Raw genomic sequence first — 17,972 nt, 5'->3', positions numbered from 1 at the left:
TGTGAAGCAAAAACTTTAAATTCAACAAATGAGAGCCCCAAATATATATACGCCCATTACGATTGGAATGAATTCTAAATAAAATATGTCCTGTCTTGTGTTAAAGTACCAATTAGATGGCCATGGTATATAAGCCCATTCCCCATGAACATTAACGCCACCTCCTGTTAACTAACATGTAGTGCTAACTGTGAAAAAATCTAAGTCGTTGTCTAAGGACCATAACTGGTCAGGAAATTGGCAGCAGCCATTTCAAGAATATAAAAATGTCAGTAACGCTAGTGCGTTTTGGTTTATTCCGGAGTTAATAGGAATCATATGGTGCGGTGTTGTATCTTCGAATAAATGCACGGGCTGCTGGTAATGCTTTAGAACAAAGTGCTAGTAACCCACATAAGTATTGTAAGTGTTGTAAAGTAATATGAGTGTCTGTGAATAATTAAAACGTTTTCCTCTGTAAAATTGGAACCAAAATCCCCATCCCATACCATGTGGCCCAACCCTACTCTTGAAGATTATGATTTTGACAAATTTTAATGTACACTATCTGAACTGACTAAAGTTACAGCTTTCAAGGCAAACTGTGTTTAAGAAGATGATTTTTAAAGATTTTCCCCTATACATATTCCTATGTAAAAATTTCAACCCCCTCTCCATTGTGGCCCCACCCAATCCTCGGGGATCATGATTTGAACAAACTCGAATCTACCCTCCCAAGGATGCTTCCACATGACTAATAGCTTTTCTGCCCGATCGCACAAAAAGAAGTATAGCGCACTTTTTGGCCTCAAATATAGCCTTATGCAAACATCAGACATTTTCAATATTATACAATATTTAGTTTAAATATATTAAAAGAAACACAAATTTCACAATCACCATGCTCTAGGAGTCTTAATTATCTTACGCGACATCATTAAGATATTCAGGTTTTGTTAGGGATATATAGGAAAGTAGTCAGTATACGATAAAATTTGGATATAGACTATTTGAACCACTCTAAACCAAAGACATCCAATTAAAATTATGTTCTACAGGTATTGTAGTACACATTAACATTGAATTCGTTTTGGTTTAACGTAGTCTTCGTACTGAAAATTAGACAAATATTTCAATTAGTGTCTTTTCTAATACAATCATGTATATAGCCATATATATTGAAAATGCTTGTGATGAAAATGTTAGATGCGTGGCCTAGTGGTAACGCGGATGTCTATTTGATTTTGTGGTCGCTGGATCGAATCCACTAAGTAGTATTTTTTTTCACTTAAATTGAAACATGAACAGAATAGAGAGGTTAAGCTACATGTATCTATTCTTCTGTGTTTTTTTTAAAATTATATTCTTTAATTCAGTCTGAGTATGAGCATACCCAATATAAACAGATCTCTTCATTAACACAAAAGATGTACTCTATTTACACTTAGATCCATTGCATTTTGCTTGAACTTATCGCGGTTCAGAATATCAACCACTGTTATACACAGAGTTTCCCGAATTTATAACAAATCAGTTGTTACAGACACCATTATAGAATCAGTACAGTGTATCCAGGTTTCGAAAATCATATTGCGAGAGCAAGGTACCTGAAGCTATTTTTAGTAACAGGTACTTTCCGTTCAAACACAGGTGTAGGCGAAATAATGGGAAAAGGCGCTATACCTCTTTAAGAATATTCTTTAAAGATTGTTACTTATATTGCTACTTTAACATACGTTTCCTAAAAATAAAATAGAAATGCAAACGCAAATCTTATCTTAATTCAAACTGATTACCGGTATTTTATTTTGAATTGAAAAAAATGCTTAATCTAGTTTTAATGGACAAATCAAAACCACCTGGCTCGGTCTGCACCAACTTGAGGTGCTCCATGATCAGGTCTCTGCTTTTCAGGTCCGTTAGGGCAGTTCTTCCCCAAGTCTCCTTTGGCCGGCCTCCATTCCTTTTTCCCTGGGGTGTCCATCTTAGGGCGACCCTAGGCAGTGAGTTTGGGGCATGCGTAGGACTCGACCAAGCCATCGCCAGCGTCTTGTTTGGATGATCTGTGCTATTGTAGTCACTCAAGTTCTTTTCAACAGTTCTTAATTTGAGATGGTTTTTGGCCATAAGATATATAGGATAAATCTGAGTGATTTAGTAGAGAGGGTTTTCAGAACTCTGTACCAAATAGGAGGACACTGTGTACGTTGCTGTTGAAGATCTTGATCTTGGTGTGGATGTTAAATGCTGTAGATCTCCATATAGGTTTCAACATTGTAAAAGTTTGGTTTGCCTTATTGATCCTGGTGTTCTGTAAACAAGGATGTTTCTTTGTTTTCTATTGCTAGAACCTACATACGCTAACGTTTACGAAGGTTTTTGTGGCTTCTTGCATGTTCAGAATCATCAGTAAGAATTGTGGGGAAAACGCACTCACAAATGTTTAGAAAATCCCGAATGTTTGTTTCTATACTCTGTCCCGAGTTTTTGCTTCCTCCACTTTTTGCTTGATATTTCAATAATATATAAATAGTGCCTGTTTGGGAGGGTAACAGTTGAAATTGACACCCCGAGAAAACCATTGTCAACCGACGCGAAGCGGAGGTTGACAATGGTTTTCGAGGGGTGTCAATTTCAACTGTTATCCTCCCAAACAGGCACAATTTATTTTGTTATACTGAATGTCTTAATTTTTAAGAAAATCTTACTGCTTTTATATAGGAATAACGTGAATTCTACAGCGAACCGTACGCGCATAATTTTCGCGCATGTAATATTTTTTAATGTTACCCGTTGCTAAGTCCGTTGCTAACACTGAGAGTAATAGAAAGGATTATCAACTGCGTCTTAACCAATCAGATTTTAGTATTTAACATGAAAGTATAACAATAGTAAATACCTTTGTGCTCAAACTACGTTCATCCACTAATATAAAAAATGCCCAGATTATTACGGGCCGCCGGAAGGCGGTCCGTTATTTGATACACATTTAAATATTGTTACTGCGTTTCTGCGGGATAGTTCTTTTTTAGTAGAATTAATACTATGCTTATTTTTATGAATTAAAGGTAAATTTGCATGTAGAAATATGTTTTATGCCTTTTAGAAAATATCACATATTTTTGTTTATACTCGTAAATGAAAAGTAGGTCATACTTAGCAGATTGTCGTATTTGGCGCGTTTTTATCGAGACTATAATCTATTCGGAAAATTTCGGAGTTCTTCATTCTTTTAAAATCGGTATGCGGGACATACTAAAGACCTGATATACTAAAGACCTGAATGTGATTAAATTTTATATAAATGATATACATGTATTTGAATTTCTATGTGCCGTGTCAAATAAAATGACTTTGCGTTTGTATTTATTATATTTCCATGTAAAATTGTGGTAGAAAATATCATGGAATGACATTATATCAATTATTTACGCAAGAATATGACAGAAATGAAAATTTGAATTGACTGGAAAATTTGAACTAATCCATTTTTATTTTAATATGAGGTCCCTAGAAATTATATATTAAACTAATGCATTAAGTTTACATTCAATACAATGCAACAAAAAAAACCCCACAAAATGGTTCAAAATACATAATCTCCACCAGAAATTTCAAATGATGAGTTGAACTTTGTATTAGAGTAATGTACAAATCAATGTGTTCTCCATTACTTCATACTATGGCAATGATCATACAATTTCCGTTAGAAATGCTTACAGTAACGAAATCGATTCTTTATGATAATAGGAAAATGTTAAAAACTTCATAACAAGTTGCTGAAAGTATATTAAAATTTACCAAAGTAGTACAACCAACTCTAATTTTCTTCTTTGTGGTGTGATTTTATGTAAACAATCAATGATTCATACAACAATTATATTTTTTGCGGCCCATTTGACGCTTGCGTCAATATGATTTCTTGTCTGTTTTGAAACGCCCCTTCTACCGCTTCAGGTTTCAATACACATCCCGAAATTGAAAATTTTGCATTGCAACAGCCATTAATAAGCCCGGATGATAACGTTAAAAAATTGCGCGATGTATTCCGAGTGTATTCCGAATGGAGAAAAGATGTAAACATTCCCCATTATAAATCTCCATAAGGAATCTGTTTTCGTTCCTGTGAATTTTTCTGAGTGGAAAGGGATAATTGTTCAATGAAGATATCTTGGATATATTCCCTTTTAACGATTTCAACTGTATTTCTTTCACAGGTATGTGTAATTTTATTAAAAATCATCAAAAAGCGATGGAAGCAATAACTTGGGACAGACTATAGCACTGCACGCTGGCTTCTGATTTGTCTTGCTTCTCCGCTGTAACGTATTAATTATATAAACACAATTGGCAGCTTATATTATTTTTTGTAGACTTTCGACAATAACATGATGACCAAAACGTCTTACACTTGTTTGTAACATATGACCAAAAAGTGTTCACGGTAATCTGATTTGAGTTTTATATCCTTACCTAAGTAAAGTATATAAACACAATTGGCAGCTTATATTATTTTTTGTAGACTTTCGACAATAACATGATGACCAAAACGTCTTACACTTGTTTGTAACATATGACCAAAAAGTGTTCACGGTAATCTGATTTGAGTTTTATATCCATACCTAAGTAAACATGTTTAGTACACCCCCCCCCCCCCCCCCCCCCCCGCCAGGCAGAGATCGTCCCTCTAGGGCAGATATAATGAAAAACAATTATTAGTCCGTCTTTTTCCTCTCTAAATTTATACCAAACATTATTCTACAGTGGCGTCGGAAATTCCTTACCACAAACTCATCGCGACGTCATTTAAACGTTTTTTCCTTGGTCCTATGTTATAAACACCTTACAAGCGAACGGAAAACATGAACTATTCTTCAATTTTCATCTTTTCTTTTTATTTAAAATAGCAACAGTTACGTAAACTTTTTATTCTTTATTTTTTGTGGAAAAAATCGAGTTCTTTCTTCCCAAAAGTTAACTTAAAGTGAAACTTCTTTACATTCATTCTGTACATTTCTTAGAACTGTTAAAATCAGTTTGTGTTGTTATAAAAAGTACTTGATATTAAGTCCCTTTGTTTTAATTCTAGTTAAAAAATCGGTAAATAAACCCCGATTAACTAAACCTTTTGACCTCTTTCCATCGTAGAGTTTTCATTTACGCAATTTCTTGGCCAAAAAGGTCTTCTTCCGAGATTCACACCAGTTTTATGTATATTTGCTGTGCCGCCCCGACGTCAAAATTCAATATACCGTCTCAGTCAGATTTTTATTGCTTGGTCAATATTTTAGTACTCTCTTCGTATTTCAACTCCAACACTAGCAAAACGTACACAAAAGTTTATTACAATAAATAGCAAAATGAACATACATTTGATTTCTTTTATAAAGAATTGTAAGTCTAACAACACTCAAAGAGAAGATGTTTACGATTTTGAACCAGCGCCGGGTACTTCCACCACCGACTTGTTTATGTACTGTCTTAAACAAACTATTAATTATTTTGTAATATTAGTTTGCTTAATTATTTGTTTAGGATTCTTCAATGTTTATGCTATGTTAATTTTCATTCAAATTCGCCAATCAAAAAGAGAGATATTTGTGTTGTCTCAACAATTTCCGAACAACCCTCGTACAAGCCTAGCTTGTTTACATTTACATGTACACTTCGCTGTACCTGGCTTGTAACTCGACAAGAAAATTATTACATGTACTAATTCGGAGATTTCTCAGTCAAGCTGGTATTGTAAAAGATTACAGATAAAATAACACAGTAAAATTCGTCAAAAACTCCCTACAAATTCTGATATTTTTTTTTTACATATTTCATCGATAAAAGAATTCTACTTAAAGGCCGGGGCCCAGGTATAAATAGCAGCCAATCACAAAATGAATGGGAAATTCAATTTTCTTTGCAGCTTTCAGTTCAGGGAGAATATTTTCAAATTAATAGCATTATTCATAAATAAAAAATTCTAATTTTTGGTGTGGAAGTAGCTACCAAGGCAGCTATCAATTGACGTCAAAATTTTTACAAACAAAAAATTATTAAAAGAGTATTCATCTTATAAAGTTCTGAAGCAGCTCAAAATTTTGAATTCCAAACTAGTGATTGACATTTGAGGCGGAGATTACCAATGTTTTGTTTACACAGGAAGTGGCTGTAGCCATGTGCTCTGTAGATTACTCATCACAGCATGAGAAATGTCTCGGCGAAGATCTTTTACCTTTGCATTGATTAAAAATTAATCCATCACATGAATAACACTGTTGGTGTGATAATTATTGAAATTTATTAAAAACCTAAAGTTAAAATTATCACATTGCTTTTAGTTTCACATCTTCATGAGTCCGCAATAAAGATGCATAATGTCCCGTCTTTGGTAGATAAATTGTCAAAAATGCAAGTTAATTCATATGCAAAACTTCCTATTTTATTAATACATCTGGGTTATGTTTGATATCTCCCAAAAATTCCTGTGTCGAAAATTAAATCAAGTTTCTGTCCTTCCAATGGTGTGAGCTACTTTACACGAGCTGCACATTCCACTAGCCACCATAGTTTTGTATGTGATGTACGAAACAACACAAGCAATGCTGACATTCTTCAATCTTCAGTCTCCCGAACCTGACTTATCACAAAGTCATCAAAATGTGGGTCACTGTCCTAAGAACTTTGTAATAAACCCATATTACTGTTTTTCTCAACAGGAACTTCATTAAAATCCCAACTCAGTGTGTCAAAAGCTAAAAAAAGTTTCTCCACGACATTTAGTTACTTCTAAATCTGGAATATTCAATTCTCCCTGCTTATTGTGATGTCCTTCCATTTCCCTCCAATTTCACTCTGGTTGCTGGTTCCCACCAGAAGATGATAAATATGGGGTAAAGAAGGGGTATATGAATATATATTTGCTTGTAAAAGCAAATGAAAGTTTTATAAACGTTGTAATTGAGTTCTCAACAACCAGCTGTTAATTAGTGTCCATATTTTCTTCTCACATCGTAATGACAATCTCCTGAGATTTTAATCAGTTGAATGAAAAATATCCCTAGAGAACCTCTGATTATTCTTTGTAAGCGGGGAACTGCTAAATGTTACTTGGATCAAGTTTCATGCTTGTAACCATTATTGTTTCAGGGATGCCATATATCAGTATTGAAATTTTATCATCTTCACACATATATGTTACAAAACAACATAAATGAAATTGAAAACTGATCAAAATCCCTCTATATGAAAATTTACACAGCCCCTCTTAATAGATTGGGTTTTCCCCAGTATATAAACAAAGCGGACTGAGCCACATGCAATGTTTACTCTTATCAGCATCACCGACAGTGATGGAGGTAGCCCCGCCTTTTTGCCCTTATAGGCTTAATTGTCTACCAGGTGGCAGAAAATCTAGGTCGACCCCGGCCTTTAACAATATACGTTCACAACGAATAAATTTCATTGATTGGTTGCGAAAACGAGGCGATCGCAGGGAATTTACTGATTGGCGGTGTAGTTCATTGTTTTCATACACACTTTTAATATAAGTATCATTACAATTTTTACGTTATCTTTGAATAACATACGATATGTAATTACAAAGAAATGGCTTTTTTAAAAATCATTTTTAATTTTTTTAACCGTATATAAGCTGCTTCAATTTAACCAAATCGCCAGACGGTACCGAGCTATTTCTGAAAACATTGGATAAATCTACCAAGGGTTGTAGAGGAGCGGACTGGATCGTGAACTCTTTGCTACGAAGATCTGTTGTAACAAATGTTTGGTCAGCGTATTGTCACTTATAGTCCCCTTTCCTACTGTCCTTTACAAAATTTTAGATTATTGAGAATCCAAATTTGTACATGACAACTGTTGTCATGTACAAATTAGAATTCTCAATAATCTTAATTTTTGTTAAGGACACTGCCTTCTCTAATAATCGACTTGTTTTCAATATTTGATTTGACAGATTTAATGTCATATGCAATTCAATAATATTTTTCACTTTCGATATCGCGTTCTCTCAGATTCTAAAGAATTAGCAACGATTGGCTTCGTGGCATAACAAAAATTCTACCTTGCATGACAGACAGGTTCAGACGATATAAAGTACACCAAAAGCAATCATTAAAATCAACACTCAGAGCAGAAACGCGGAAGTTTCAGATTGGGGAAACACCATGTGATGTCAGTCTTGATTAATGTGCGATCTCGTGACTTGTTGTATACGAATATTAATGCGTTTTAAATGAATATGCATATCATTTGTTCTAATTTATAGCATTCATGTGCGGTGATTGCTATTCGTGTTGCGTTCACGAGCGATCATTTATTGAGACAAACTATTATTATTGAAAATTAAATCAACAGCAATGCAATGCAAATTTTACTCACGTTAAATAAAGATTTGCGACTTTACATCTTCCTTTGCAATGAGAACTAACATTACTTATAACTTATTATATATGCATAGGGATGCCACTTATTGCTTTTACCTACCTTGAAAGAATACAAATGACAAGGAATTATGCTTGTTCTACATAAAAAGGGGCTATTTAAAATAGGAAACATGATATATCTTTATTGATCACAACTAAGAAGATTCAAATTACACGGTTAAAGCATTGGCATTCTCGACGATTTAAATCTCAGTTATTATGTAAGGAAAAATATTTAAAGGTAATCGAAGTAAACAAAGTGACTAATTGTGCCCCCCCCCCCTCCCATGACGTAAATGCTTCTTTCCATATGAAAGATATCCGGGTTGTGTATTGAGTCAGTTGACAGAGATCTTTAATTGGAATTTTCATAAATCCCGACAACGTTTCTTGTTTTGTACAATTGGACGAATACAGATTCTATGTGATACTACCTTATCATCGTTAAATTTGGCTGTAACGCTGTTCAGATAAGAATGGTTGTGTTCTTCTGCGGGACCCTTCAAATAGTTGTTTTACACTTGTTTATTATAACAGAAGCATTTGCAGCTCTCCATAAGAAAAGCGGGGACAACTGCTATTTTGGATCAGCTGAATGTAAATGTCAAAAAGTTCCTTACAACCTGCTGAAAGTCGATTGTTCTGGACGACGACTCCATGCCCTTCCGGTATTTAACACCAGTGTGATATGGATAGACCTGAGCAATAATGAGATTTCCAACATAAGCAGTGGGTTTCCAAGAAATGTATCCTACATTAATTTGTCCGATAATAATATACAGGAACTTGTTATGCATCCTTTCCATGGATTATTCAATCTCAAAACTTTGAATTTGGAACGAAATATGATTAATATAACAATGGTGTACAGTGGTCTATTTGCCGATCTTACTTCTCTCACTGAGTTGAGTTTAAAAGGTAATATACAAGACAAATTCAAGCCAACAGTGATTAAAGACGATGTGTTCTCCGAATTAAAATCATTAGAAACCCTTAAAATTGACGGACCGGCTAATGTAACATTTGGAAAAGGATTTCAGAGCATTACTATGTTGCAAAAACTTGATTTATCTGGAATAACAGGAAATTGCAGTTTTCAAAGGATATCACATAATATGTTTTTGAATATGCCTAAACTCACCTACGTCGATGTATCTGCTTGTGATATTTTGGATATTGAAGAAGGTGCATTTGGAAAGCTCCAATATCTCGAACACCTTGATGTTTCTCATAACAAACAACTCGGATTTGCATCACTTCCAAATATAACTCATAACCTAAACAAAACATCGATAAGGGTTTTGCGTGGTAATGGAATAAATTGTTTGTCAGGAATCGGCACAAAGATTCTGAAACGTCATTTTGAGAACTTGAAACACACAAACATTTCCGAAATCTACTTTGAAAAGAACAGATTAGAGCAATTGGAGCCTGGAGCGTTTCGACTGTTGCCAAACACAATAGATATCATTTCGTTTGGAGAAAATAAACTAACTCAAGGAAGGTATATCTTAGATTATTTCTTTTTACAAAATATACGTGTTTATAACATAAGTGTACAGCTCCGTCCAGCACCTTTCCCCGAATCAATATTTGAACGTTGCGCGGAAAAAACCGATGTTTTACATGCAAATAAACAATATTTTGACAATGAAGATATTCAGGAAAAAGAAGGAAACAAATATGAATCTATGATGAACGATTTCATAGGCAGCAAGTGGAATGAGCATCATGTGACCTTTTATATTCCAAAAACATTGGAGGTTTTATATGCAAATATGAGTCGGCTTTACAGAACTATACCTGAATTTGGAATAAATGCCACTGGCGGAAGAGAATTATATGCACAAGACAATTTTCTGTATTCATGGGATGGACCAATTCACGGCATGGAAAACATAAAGATCATGGACCTCTCAAACAATTTTTGCTCGCATATTTCAAAATCGTTCTTAAAATACGCACGAGGCCTGACGACGTTACGCATGTCCAAAAATGATATTGGTAAGAGTCTGTCAAGTGATGTGGAGGGAGAGATCTTTAAGAACACAGTGTCAATGGAGGTTCTTGATTTATCTTATAATAATATTGTTGATCTTTCTGCGCCTATGTTTAAAAACCTGGAAAGACTACAAACATTAAACTTACAGAACAATCAACTATCGACGTGGCGCGTGAAAGTTGATCATATGAAAAGTATACAATTCATTAACCTAAAACAAAATAGACTGACAACATTTGGGAAAGAAGCACAAATGTCTTTGACAAAATTGTTTCAAATAACAAACCTTTCCATCGATTTATCGGGAAATCAGTTTCTTTGCTCTTGTGACAGTGTACACTTTCTGGAATGGATTACTGGTTATCGGAACCGTTTTGTACATTTTAACCGTTACGAATGTTCATCCACAAGCTCACATAAATTTAATTTTTCGGATGCTGATAATTCTTTAAAGTTACTGAAGAAGAACTGCAAATCTTATCTAGTTATATATATAGTCACTTCAGTAGCAGTAGCTATTATGTTTAGTATTATCTTCGGCATTTTTCTCTTGAAAAATAAGTGGAAAATTCGATACGTGATTTATAGATTCAAACAACGTTTCAAAACATATACAGGGCATTCAATAATCCCTCAGGCAGACTCTCCTTCTTATGAATATGATATTATGATTTCATATTCTGCAAAAGAACTATCATTCGTCCTTACCGATGTGATTCCTCGACTTGAAAACGAGGCTGGTTTTCAGTTGTATGTCAAGGACCGCGATGAACCAGCGGGAATTTCTTGTGGAGAAGCCATTATGGAAGCTATTCAAAAAAGTAAAAGAGTTGTATGTCTTGTGACAAAAAGTTTTCTAAAATCCACATGGCAAGACTACGAATTAAATATGTCAAGGATGGAAGCTATCGAGGACAGAGAAAATTTGAATTTTGTCCACTTAATCCTATTTCCTGATGTTTGCAATGGATCTATTTCCATTCAAACCTTAGATCTCGTTAGACAAGACTGTTTTTCCGAGTATCCAGAGGAAGAGTGTGCGTTTGATGATTTTTGGGAGACATTGATATCACATATAAAAGAACTCAACCGACATTAATATTATTAGCTGTACTTTTCTTTAGTGTGTGTGTTTCGTGGTATTTATATTAATACTTGTTTGTAATTATATTGAACTAAAGTTGCACACAGCTTATGAAAACGAAGAGTGTAGAATTAGTGGACCAAGTTAAAAAAAAAAGAAAGTATGATATGTACGGACATTTTGAAATATTTTTTTATACTGTCATGAAACAGTTATATAAATCACGCCATTAAGGGAAATGCGATAACTTGATAATGAGTGCACTTAAAGGACCGTGCAATGTCACATGAATACTTGGGTTTATCCATGTTATAAGGATTACATACATGTTAATGATACAGGTATTGTATAGCAATTTTCTCCGCTAGTACCTTTTCCCTGCTTTATCAGTAGCCTTTCCCGGCTTTAGTATTAGCTTTTCCCTGCTTCAGTAGAAAACTTTCCCACCGGGGTAAAGCTACTCTATCGTAGTTCTACCACTTAGTGAAGTTTCCCCCGCATTATTATTATTAATGGAAACCCAGTAAGAAATAAAATCAATGTTTGTACATCCCCAGGTTTGATTTATATTTGCATTCCTCTATATAGAGTTTCATTTTGCCGATTTATTATTTTTTAGTAGAAAATGTTAAAAATTGTTCATGCATATCATAAAATGCATAGAACTTAATTTACGTAATTATTTGATAAATTACCTTGTTTGACAAGATATATGTGTTGAAAAATGTTTAAGAATTTATTCACAAATCTAACAGTCCGTAGCCTGTCTGTTTGTGCAGTTTTGTCCAGGCTAAACCCCTGTTTTAGAGAAACTTTGGGAGAACTGAAGGATTGCTGTTGCGGTAATAGTATGTAGGACCTTAACCAATTTTCATCGAGGCAAGGTTGGTATCATTCAAATGTACGTAACACCTACAAGTAGATAAACAATTTGTAAGGACATACATGTATTTATGAAATGGTTTTAATCACAGTGGGCAAGAAATATTCTTTGTTTATAACTTCGACTTGAAAAGAATTATTCATTTAATAATTTGGACATACATATGTGTATATCTTGTCAAATTAGGTAATTTATCAAATAATTACGTAAATTAAGTTCTATGCATTGCAAATGTAATTATGCGCAGATGTGCGAAATTCGAAAATAAATGAATCTTCATGTTATTTTAATTCTTGTTTCGTATGAATTCACATTTCAATATTCATTTCCTCATTTTCAATTCATTGTATCTTAACGGACAGATTAAGTACATCAAAAGTTCGCCATTTAATCTTATCGTCACGAGAGCGTTTAAATTCACATTGCAATGTTCTATTTCTCATTTTCAATTCAGGCCATTTGCACCCCCTCCTTCCCGAAGCTTCGCTCTTGAAGAAGTTGTAAATACTTTTGATTTATTATCCGATCGGTTCTTTAGGGGTTTTTCTTCTTCAGAGTTATATCATATTACTGCTATTTGTATCTTAACGGACAGATTAAGTACATCAAAAGTTCGCCATTTAATCTTATCGTCACGAGAGCGATTAAATTTTTCTAAATCTGTAATTTATGTAAGGCATACAAAACTTAGATATTGAATGCACAATGTGCATTTTGTAATAAAATTAAAAAATTCAAATGCTAGATTTTTGTTAATAAATTTCCAAGCGACGGTCCAGGTGACTTAATGGTTTCTTTTTGGGTGACCCGTGTCCTATCCTGTTGATAACTGAAACCGTTTTTCTCTTTTAATTTAAATTAAAATTGACGAATGTTTTACGTTTTAAAACATAAGACCCAGATTGTATATGAATGCACTTTTGACCAAAAGTTATCATTCCGTTGGTTTACATTCTAAGCTTTTTAAAAAGAAGAAAGAAATTTAACGTCAAACAGATCGAAACTCACCATCCATTATTTATAAGCGAAGCTTAATTGAAAAAAAATAAAACAAATTGGTAATCTTCAAGTGTCAGCTATGTTTAAAATATACTCTGGACTTTGTAAGAGAGCCTCTAGCTGCTACAGAAGCAAATGTTGTGTCTTTAGCAAGAATCCTGTTCCATTTCTATTTTCAAAAAGGATAGGTCCTGGCCTCTTGTTTCCCGATTTGTTCGATTCCACAACATATTTTCTGTATCTTGTTTTAATGTATAAAATCTCTCTCTTGCTAGCTCCCTTATGATGTGGAGTTCTCTTGACGGAGCACTGTTGCCATATCATCCCATACTTTTTTTTGTTTCGGGTTGTCAGCAATATGTCTGCATTCTCCTTCTACATATGTAGATGAAAAAAAATTTACTAGGGACATAGATACTCTATTCTAGTCTCCCCTTTTGTGTGTGTCAGTGTTATCTTCAGTCCAGTCATTCCCAAAGCATGGAGTATCATCGTATTACTTTATCCTAGTCTTAGGTGGATGAGCATGAATCATCCTTGCTGGTTTTTCTGGTAGGATCGTGCTAATTGCTGGTACTGTGACTTATAGACGTTTTGTCTAGGTACTCGTTGGTGAAACTTTCAATATTACTGAGGTATTCTATAAGGAATGAATTATTCTTTTTTATGATTGAAATATTTTCAAATGGCTTTAGCGAAATACTAAAAAAAAAAAAAATTCATGGTAATTATCTGTTTATAAATAATTACAATTCATGGTAATATGAAATTTATTCCCAACACACCTGGCATTTGATTTTTTTTAAAAACAATCTAATATAATCAGCCTTACATGATAAATATCTACAACAAAAAGAGACCAAAGCAATTTCATATTAAGTTTCCGTATTGATTCCTAATTAAGTAGCTTAAACAATTTAACATATATTGCTAATTTTAATTTCTGTCGTCTTTATCAATTACAATTGGAAAAAGATCCTCGCCGATGCCCAGTGATTTCTCGAGTCCCGCCATGTTGAATTCTTCTGATGACGTCACGCACAAAACTTGGTGACCTCGTTTATAATCAAAAGTACAACAATAGTACAGGTTGATAATCATTGCTACAGACTGCAAACGTTGGTGACCTAATATACCAATGGCAACAATCTGTTGAACCATGAACGCATCTTTTGTTTGCAACCGGAGGCGGGTTAAAGATTTATCTTTACGCACTTGCGGAGAAAACAGATGCGTTGGCGTTAGCTTTCACACACATTACTTTATTTAATTTATTGCACTAAAACTAATGCAAAAATAGATTTTAACACAAATGAGGATTGTTAGAAAAGTTCGCGGACAGGTTGGATTGTGAGCGGACTATTAAAATGATATCAGCAAAACTTTTCAGATTTAAACTGTTCTAATAAAATATACGTAAAGATTTGTTGTTTTTTTTAAATGCACCATTAAAAAATTAATAGTTTACTTATTATGATTTTATTATGATAGATATGCTTCATGGAGCATGTCAGTTTTCGATCTTTAAAAATATTTTTCACGCATTTTCTTATTAAGAAAATGTCATAAAAATTTATGATATTTCATTTGACGTTACTATAACTTATGAAGGTCAGTTTGTGAAAATTTCAATGAAATTGAAGAATTTCGGACCATTTTATCGCCGAAAATAAACGGTACGAAAATTAAGTAAAAAATGTTAACGTCACAGAACATCTTGGAGCACAGGGCCTATATATTTGATGAGACCAAAAGGTTCTTAGGTGCTGCTAGAAATGACCCACGTATGTCCAGGACAATAGTTTACAAATGGAATCAGATGTTTGAAGATGGAAGGACTGATATTTTAAGCTGACAGCAATCTGTGATCAAACCTTCGGGCTTCACAGGATTTCATCACGTGACCAACGAAGTTCATATCCCGGTGAACTTTTTAACTTGCTGTTTACTTCTTAAATAGTCTTTATAGAAAGATCGAAGATTTAAGAGTACATTAAAAAATTACATTGAGGTACCTCAGTATAGTTATGTAAATTTATGAATAACAATCTGAAGTTGAAGTTTTCGTACTCTTTTTTTAATTGTTTACGCCATCTTAAAGTTAAATAGAATTTCCTCTGTTTTCCCAATAAACGTCTTTGAAAAAGATAAAAAGAAAAGAAAAGAAGAAGCATAAAACAGTCTATATGAACTGATAGAAATACTTTTTTTATATTGCTGTCATCAACTGGTCATAATGAATCAATACTGTATATTTTATTTTAATTAAAAAGTAGACATAACAATAACTGAATTAAAGATATACTTTAAAACAAAACAGATTACAGATACTTACAATTGCATTTAATACTTTGAAGTTGGGCAAACACATCACGTACATGTTTTGTAGGATAAAAAAGGTCTTTAATTCTAAATTATATGTCATTAACATGTTCACTCTTCAAACCGACATGGTGAGTTTTAATGCGTCAAATCCTTACAATCACTCAGTTCACGTTCCCAAAAACTTTTTTTTTCATTTTTACTATTGCATTGGTATACTATCCTTTGACACGGAATAAAGTGTTTAATTGTTTTTAAAAAAATTATATCGTTGAGTTGTCGTCATTAGCATGAGTTGTCTTTCTTTGACCTGTCGCGTCGGTGAGTTTTACTTTCGATAAGATGACTTTCGGCGATTTGTTGCATTCCAATAGATGTCTTTCGACGAGGTGTCCAGTACCGCAATTACTTTAAGATAAAAAAAAATGATTTATCTACCATCCTAATTTTCTAAGGTTTTGTCTCAAAAGTTAAATAGACACTTTCTATGGGACCCTATGGGAATTAGTTGAAGTAGCGCTATATTTTCACGTTTTCCCATTATTTTTGTGTGTATCTGCACGGAGGATTTCTTTTTTATTCTTTCAAATATATGAAAACTATTGTAAAAAGTCAATAAATTGTAAAATTGAGAAAATCACCTTGTGGTATGATCCAGTGATACCAAAACAATTGATTTTGTTTCTCAAATATTTGCCTATTGTGGTATATATTGCCTTATAAAAATTAACATTCAAATAAATTACGCTTTTTTTGGTTAAATAAATATATTTTAAAGTTAATGCTCTATCAATGTATTTTTTTAAAAACCAATCGTCGCCTTGATTAAATTAGCAAATCACACTTTTACTTGGCTTATGCATAGTTTAAAATACCGGATGTTGCGTAAGCGCCACAATATCAAATACATAAAATCACAAGTTTAAACTAATAAACGGTACATAGGTTTAATGTTTATCTAGTATAAAAACGCAATCTAAAAGAAAGTTATAACTTAGCACATACGGTGGCATGAAAATCCAAAGATGCGCAAAGTCATGTGCACTCGAACTGTACTAGGCCTAGTTAAATACCCTATAGTACAAAGTAACTTATCTCTCAAATTATTACCAATATCTCCTTCTTTGTTTCAAAATTCGTTTACTCTTTGTTTCACCAATGGATATTCTTCTAGCAGTATTGCATCACACGATTCAGCAATCAGTTATGTACATAAACCGTATTGTACAGCAGATCTATGTACATCTGTTATGGTCATGCAGGGTTGCCATTATATTGCTCTCTGTAAAGATACTAGACTACCCATTACATGCCCCATATTAGTAATTACACAACTTGATACAAGGTCTCAAGTCCACCATTAACAATCAGTTCTTATAAAACTTTATAATTTCATATTAGCTTTCAATGGATTCTTGTGTAGGTGAATTAAAGTCAAGTCAAAGGGTTTAGCAATGATTTGTGTTTTATTATATTTTACTATCATGGTTTGATTTATCTAAAGGGTCAGATATAAATTGTTTTGAGATAAGCACTTGTAACATTATCACAAAGGTAAAAAGAAAACTGCTGTCAGTGTTAATATTTTGACTGTACGCAGGTCGGAAGCAACCACTGTGTTTTGAAAACTTACAAATATTAGTGATAAAATATCATTGCTTCTATAGATCTGTTGAGGATGAGTGGTGTTTATATATTTTTGTCTTCTTCTATTATCTGGTTTAAATGACAAGGCTTAAATTCTATGTATGTTCCAGATTTTATCAGTGCCTACTGGTTCTCATGTATAAATATGTGTAAAAAAAAAAGCAGTATCTGCTTAAGGTTTAAAAAAATGTCGTATTGTATAATTTGTTCTCTCGTTGATCATTTTACAATGCTTTAATTATTATCAGGGGAGATCATTATACTACTGTATCGGAATAGAATAAAATATAATTTCTGTGATCTCCCCCTTTTTTTTGCATTATCGATATATGTATACTAGAATTCATATGTACAAATATATATCTATTACCTTTGTAATTTTAGTAATTGACAACTTACAAATCTTTTGTGTTTGTGCCTTTTAATTTAACTTTTAACTTAGGCAGTGGAATGATTAAGCAATTCCTTCAAAGTTTAAAAAAAAAATTTCATACAGATTACTGTTAGATAATAGTATTTAAGTAATCATTGTGTTTTGAGATGAAGTTGTTTATAAATATAATCATCTCGTCAGTTTGATTAGTTAATTAAAGCCCTTGTATTTTGTACGTTTGAGTTGTA

General features: G+C 33.3%; 1 protein-coding gene across 1 annotated transcript; it reads left to right on the top strand.

Annotated features, from left to right (window-relative positions):
- The first annotated feature begins 8,718 nt into the window (after positions 1-8,718).
- Positions 8,719-13,550, top strand: LOC136271466 (toll-like receptor 4). Its single transcript, XM_066071538.1, has one exon. It carries the CDS (start codon positions 8,891-8,893, stop codon positions 11,513-11,515), a length of 2,625 nt encoding a protein of 874 aa, XP_065927610.1. The 5' UTR covers positions 8,719-8,890; the 3' UTR covers positions 11,516-13,550.
- The last annotated feature ends 4,422 nt before the right edge of the window (positions 13,551-17,972 follow it).

Source organism: Magallana gigas, chromosome 9 (genome assembly GCF_963853765.1).
Source record: "Magallana gigas chromosome 9, xbMagGiga1.1, whole genome shotgun sequence".
NCBI classification, from domain to species: domain Eukaryota; kingdom Metazoa; phylum Mollusca; class Bivalvia; order Ostreida; family Ostreidae; genus Magallana; species Magallana gigas.
Note: the sequence above shows the minus strand (reverse complement) of the source record. Positions and strands in the feature narration are given on the sequence as shown.

Excerpts from the sequence above, each read along its gene's own strand:
- LOC136271466 (XM_066071538.1), top strand. The coding sequence starts at position 8,891 with ATGGTTGTGTTCTTCTGCGGGACCCTTCAAATAGTTGTTTTACACTTG.